At 34.7% G+C, this 7001-nt stretch overlaps 1 protein-coding gene across 1 annotated transcript in view; it reads right to left on the reverse strand.

The window, feature by feature from the left end:
• The window catches only part of ICE2 (interactor of little elongation complex ELL subunit 2), a 62387-nt gene that overhangs the window by 9743 nt on the left and 45643 nt on the right, over positions 1-7001 (reverse strand). The window contains exons 13-14 of the mRNA XM_019650775.1: positions 6329-6446; positions 3109-3367 (exon numbers count right to left, since the gene is read on the reverse strand). Of these exons, the coding sequence (XP_019506320.1) occupies positions 3109-3367; positions 6329-6446 (377 nt within the window). The remainder of the gene's footprint in view (positions 1-3108; positions 3368-6328; positions 6447-7001) is intronic.

Here is a 7001-nt window from a genome sequence, read left to right on the forward strand (position 1 = left end):
AGAGAGAGAGAGAGAGAGAGAGAGAGAGAAAAGCTTTACATATGTAAAGGAACATTATCCCTCCAAAGCAGCAATCCTTATAATAGTTTTTAAGTACAAGCAGAGAAATCAAGATTGAATCTGGGACCCTTCAAAAACTATGTCAAGTCCCAAAGTTGGAACTGTGCACCTAGTGTAAATCAGGACAATTTTTCATCCTAAGTGGTGAATCAAATATACTAACTACCAAGGCTTGTCACTCTAGTTCAGCTGTGAGCACTGGGGCAAGTCTCTCGAGCCCCAGTTTCGTCATACATAAAATGGAGGTAACACTACCACCAGTCCTTCCTAGAAAATGGTGAGTTGCAAATGACATAAGGTTCTTAAGTTATTTTCCTTTGTATTTAGGTACTTGGAGTTATGAGTACAATAAATTCATTTCAATCTGATGTACAGTAATGCCTGGTAGAATGGCAAACTTTTAGAAGTGAGGATGTCTACATGAGTGTATACAATCCTGAGCTCCAAGAGCCTGTAACTGTCCTATTCTCTCCCAAGCCTGAAAAGGGGAGACACGTATGCTCCTGTGCGCCTCCTAGATGATGGGCTACTCTCTTGCTCCAGCCTCTTGTCTTAAGCAGAAAGACTGGTGCCACTGGTACTGCATTTAATTTGGAGAAGGAGATGATTAATACGAACGGATCACAAACTGGGTCAGGAGAAGCCTCAATGTATAAAATGATTGAAAGTCTTCAAAATAAATGATTTGAAGTTAACCAATATTTAGAGATAAAGGAAAATTAGTGATCATATTAACAAGTTTTAAAATTCCTATCACAAAGTAAGCTTTCTTACTTGAGTGCTGAAACTTTTTCTTTTAATTCTTCTGAGGTAATTTCTTCTAGTAGGAAAAGTTTTGAAGTAAATGCATCAATATGACCTAAAATAAAATATCAAACTTAAAAAGAATAATTGCAATATTTAAAAAACGAAAAGTTAGTTATCCAGTCTCTTTAAAGATGTTTTCATGAAACTGTAATAACTGTAAAGAAACTTTACATTCCAAAAGAGGAGTTTTACGTTTATTAAATAAAGCTGTATTTTAAAATGACATAAAAAGTTGGATTATAAAAGAAATATATAGCAATTCTAAAAAATGTGCTGAATGTAGAAAGGTTACACATGTCCACACCATAAAAATAAATAATCTCTAAACCCACAATTGAAGAATAACTGTTAAAATACTATTGTTTCTAGGGCCGGCCGAGTGGCGCGATGGTTAAGAACTGGCTTGGGACACCAGAGGGCCCCGGTTCGGATCCCACATATGAGGGCCAGTGACACTGNCGGATCCCACATATGAGGGCCAGTGACACTGCCCTCTACAGCTAAGATGCTGAACAACAGCTCAACCTGGAGCTGGGCTGCCATGAGTCGCCAGCGACGGGCGTAGGCTGCAGCCCCTGCTGCAGTGGGTTGCCATGGGCTACCGTGAGTAGCCAGCAGCCAGCGTGAGCGGCCAGCAGCCGCAGTGAGCGGCCGTCCAGAAGCCGGTGACTGATCTGCCTCGCCCAGGAAGGGCGCAATGATAATACCAATATGGGCCAGTGAAGCAACATCCTCCCCACAACTAGACTGAAGAACAAAAGGATAGTAACTTGTCTGTTCCCCTTCCCCCAATTCCCCAATAAAAATCTTTAAAAAAAAAAAAAAAAGGAATAGGCCACTCCACAGAGAATTATGTGTTATATGTAAGAAACTATCATCAGACTTTCTAAATCAAAAGTAAATCATTATTCTAAATAGAACATAAAGCCTTAAAAAAAGTTTTCAATTATTGTTTTTAAGTTAATTAAAATTGTGCCTTAGGAGGTTATAAAAACCACTACTTGTATTAAATCTAATTGGAAATAGCCAACCAAAACTTTAGGTAAAATGGCTTAAAATGCTAACTGTTAACTTTCTTCTTTCTTTCACTTGTATCAACTAGTTAACAACATTTATATATTTTCTTGGGCAAAGTTAACTAAGAATGTGGAAGGAGTTCTCATTTCTAAAAGGATCCTCCCAAACAGTAACATTAGGGTAGAGAACTGAAAAACAGAAACAATCCCATTCACTGTAAATTAAAAAAAAACACCACCACCAAACTTCAGTATTTGGTATTCCAGCTATTTCTCAAAGGCTTAAGTACAATTTACAGATTAATTTAATATAACATAGAAAGAAAAAAGAACAGAAAATACCCATAGGACACACAAGTGATAGTTATTCTGGGACATACATATTGAGATTATAGAACTGACATAATATTGACTCAAAGGTTTTTGGCAGCAGGGAAGGAAAATATACTTGGGTTTTTGTTTCTTGAACATTTCGATTCAGATTTGTAGAGAACAATTTTTACTACAACTAAACTCAAATTGTAAGTTCTTACATGATATAAAGAATGAGTGACATGGTATTTCTAGCCATGGCTTTATAGAAGTTTCATATTGAGAAAAAGCATTCAACTGGTATTTCTGGGAAGGGGTCTACAAAGATAGTAACATTAATTATAACTCAATAAGTACTGAGTTATACAATACATAGCAAAACACAATTTAGTCCATAACATTTTATTGTACTTTTAATAAGGCTCTGCAGTTCCTAATTACTAACACTTGTTTTTATATTTTTCCATATCCTACTTATCAATTTTTAATTGTATCATTTTTATTACATGTATTCTTCTATAAATTGTCTCAAATATTTAATGAAATGAAGCAGTATCATAAATAAAAATTACAAACAACATAACTTTGCTTTGCGTAGAAACACAGGGATTTAATGCTTTGCGTAGGAACATAGGGATTTAATTATGTCAATGCCTTACTCATGTCCCTGCTGGGCAAGTTAGTAGAATTTTCTTTAGTTGACTTATAAACCTTACAACATAGAAAGTTCCCTGACATAATGACTGGATTCAGTAGCGCTTACATAATCTACCCTTCCAATGGGTATAGTTTTTAGAATGGTGTTTTGATAAATATAGCAAACATGGACATCAAGTTGAAATACTATATAGTCAGTGAAGCAGATTCATAATAAACAACCTAATGGAAAATTTAATTTGAAAAAAGATCTTACCTTTTGTTGTGCTGTGGGACCTAGTGATTTAGGTGGAAAAGTACAAGGTATTCTTCCATGATAGATATGATATGGTAATAACAGACTGGGATCTAGAGGAACCCAGGGAACCGAGAGACTGGAAGGTACACCAGGAAGGCTGCAATGTGTTTTATGCAAGTTGTATGCTGTCCTAGTCACTTTTCCATCGGAAGTCTTGTAGATCCGGAGTGAAGCATCTTCTGCTGCATGAGACAACAAGTAGGAACCCTCCTGCAAGCTAAACCCACACAATGAAACTCAACTCAGTGTCAATTTCAACAGCATTTTCTTAATCATGGTCTACTAGTAAAATTGAAAACAATTATGGGAATGGAGTACCACCTCTAAAAATACTTTTATGATCAAACAAGATTTAAGAGGTCTTTTAAATTATTTTATGCCTTTTAGGCAACTAATTTAAATTCTTACTCCAAAGTTCAGGATATATAATGATTTTCTTTTTACTCTCATATCAGCAAATTTACAAGTTTTCAATAATTTAATGGGAAACAAACAATATGCCTAATTCTCTAATCCATGGACAACATATACTGATAAACACTTCATGAGTGTACATATATCATAGCATTCCTATACAGTGCATTTTAATTCATTTAACAAACATTGTATCTACTTTTTATCTAGTAATAGGTGAATAGAGATACAAAAGTAAGTGTGACACACTCACTACATTGAGTAGTTTAAAATAAGGCAGCAAAAACAGTCAACGGAACAATCACAATACAATATGAGGTGCTAGGAGACTAATATTGGGCTGTCGGAAAAGTCATGAAGCATTTTTGCAATGAAAAACAGAAAAAAATACGTCATGACTTTTCCGACAACCCAACAAACAATAATAGCTGATAGGTATTGAACGTTTATACTGTGCTTACTATTGTTGTACTGTTTACATCCATTTTGTTACTATCCTCCACAACAAACCTTCAAGGCATAATATTAATTATTAAGCCCATATTAGAGATAAACAGAAATTAGAGATGGTAAGCAATTTGCCCAAAGTTCTGAGTGCAAGGCTTGGACAGAAACTCAGACAGTCGCACTCCACAGTTTATACCCTTAATCATGACCTCTACTGTTACAATGATCAGTTCTGTCAAACATCAAATCTACATTTTCCCTTTCTCCTTAGAAAGCTTCAAGAAATTCAGTGTATCAACATAAAGAGCTAAAAGGACATGATCACTATACTGTGCTTTCTTAGGATTTTACACTCTTCTAGCTCAAAAGTGCTAAGAAGAAATCAGTTTTTCCCCACAATATACCATTAAAAAGAAGAATTAATCATACTTTGGTTATATGGATCTACCTACAAACCTGGTAAGTTACATTTTCATTATTTTTTTTTAAACAGAAAAGTAATAGGTTCTGACAAAGGAGGTACAGAAAAATATTCTTATCCTCTGGAGAATTTCCCAAATGATCACTTTCATATTTCCATATAAGGAAATGAAGGATAGTTGATTTGGCAGTGGAAATAAATAACATCCTAAAGATTGAGTTTTCATCAATGAAAATCATATGTCTTAACGAGCTTCACCAAAAATGAAGGCGACTTTGGTTTACAGACAGAATTCATAAAAAATGAGACACTCCAAGGAAGCATATCTTAAAAGTGCCATAAAAGTGCAATGCACACAGATGGACACAAACTATGGTAGCCTGAATAAATGGCCTCCCCAAAATGCCTATGTCCTAAACCCTAAAACCTTACATTAAATGCAAAGGGAAATTAAAACCAAATTAAGGTTCATAATAAGCTGATTTTAAAATGGTAAGATTTTCCTGGGTTAATTCAGTGGGCCCACTGTAATCAGAAGAGTCCTTAAATGTAGAAGAGGGAGGCAGAAGAGACTCAGGAAATGTGACTGCGGAAGAGATCAAAGTGATGTGATGTGAGGAGGATTCAACCTGCCTTTGAAACTTTGAAGATGGAGGAAGAGGGCCATCATCCAAGGAATACAGGTGGCCTCCAGAATATACAAAAGACAAGGAAACAGGCCATACCCAGAGCCTCACAGAAAAGAATGCTGCCCCACTGACACCCTGATTTTAGCCCAGGGAGACCTGTTAGACCTCAGACTTGTACAATTGCAAGATAATAAATTTCTGTTGTTCTACAACACTAATTTTGTGGTAGTTTGTTACAGCTGCAGTAGAAAACTAATAAACAAGTAAGATATTGGTAATAAAATTTCAAAAAGCATTTGGCAAGTTTCATGTATAAGTATTGTGTTTCACATGAAGAACAGAGCATATAAAACAAAAATCCTGCCATAGAATCACAGAATCTCAGAGCTGAAAAGTACCTAGGAAACTGCTGAACTCAACACCATAATTTTATAAATAAGGAAACTTACATGTACGCATAGTTGCGTAATAAGAGTTAGAATCTTGAGATTTGTGACTTTTAGTAGACTCTTAAATTGTTTTTTTAGTTTATATTTTGGTAAGGGCATAACCAAAGAGATGCAGAAGTTCACATAAAATAGTCTGATAAATGATCAGGTGAAGAATCCATAATTTGCCACGGACATAATGGCTTTTGATCACTAGCTCTATGTTGCTTCCTTGTCCTGCAAATGTAAACAATATAGCTATGGTAGGCTGAGTATTGTTCCTCCAGGATGTCCACATCCTAATCTCCAGGACTTGTTAATGTTACCTTTAATGGCTTTATATATGTGATTATAGATGCAATGTGACAACAGCAGCAGAGATTTGAGCGGGTGCGCTTTGAAGATGGAGGAAGGGGCCACAGGACAAAGAAGAGAGGTAGCCACTAGAAGCTGAAAATCAAGACAAGGAAATGATTGTCCCCTCAGAGCCTCCAGATGGACCAGCTCTGCTGACCCGAGTTCAATACAGTGAAAAGGATTTCAGATTTCTGACCTCCAAAACTATAAGAGAATAAATTTGTGTTGTTTTAAGCCTCTTTTTAAGTCTGTGGTAATTTGTTACAGTGGCATTAGGAAACCAATACAATATGCCTTACAGAAAAATGTAAATGATATTATCATTTTATATATTTATATTCACAATTTCAACTTTGACACAATAAATTTAGCATTTCCAGTTTATATTGTATCTATTCCTAACAACATATATTCAAAGTTTCTATGAATTTTCATCCAAGAAAATCAGACATATCAACGCAAACTATCCAAAAAATACTTACCTACTTAATTTCTTTAGAATGTGTTGGAGGATATTAAACAAACTTGAAATCCTATTAAATAGAAGAAATCCATGTAAAATTAAACAATAACAAAAAAACTTACTCTGAACAATTATAGCTCCTCAGATAAATGCCCTCAATAGCAAAAACAACAACAGACGAGATAATGTAAAACACACAATACCAAAATTTCTAATTTGATTAAATTATAATATTTATTTAATTTTTATGCCATTTCCTGATAGTCCTTAAAATCATAAAGTATTTGGCTTGTTCAAGTAAGAGCAGTCATCAAGAGATCACTATTTTACTTCAAATTATAAACTTTTAAAAATATTCAGAAGTCTTTATCAGAACTAACTTGCAGACGAGTTTGCTTTTTACAGATGGTGGTGAATAAGCTTCCAAAGAAATTGAGAGGAGCTTTAAATGTCTGATGCCAGAGAAGCCACTGATTAGGGGCAGGATAGTTAAGGAGAAATAAAATATGAAGTATTTCTTTGGTTATCTCTTCAAAATCTAAACTCATGCCCTTTACTATTTATTTAAAAATAGTTTTCACTGGGAGGGGAGGGGCAGGTGGTGAATAATATATAGAAAAACTTTACATATGTTAATATGTATGTATATATATATATATATATATGTATATATATATATATATATATATATA

The sequence above is a fragment of the Hipposideros armiger genome, unplaced genomic scaffold (genome assembly GCF_001890085.2).
Source record: "Hipposideros armiger isolate ML-2016 unplaced genomic scaffold, ASM189008v1 scaffold_147, whole genome shotgun sequence".
NCBI lineage: Eukaryota > Metazoa > Chordata > Mammalia > Chiroptera > Hipposideridae > Hipposideros > Hipposideros armiger.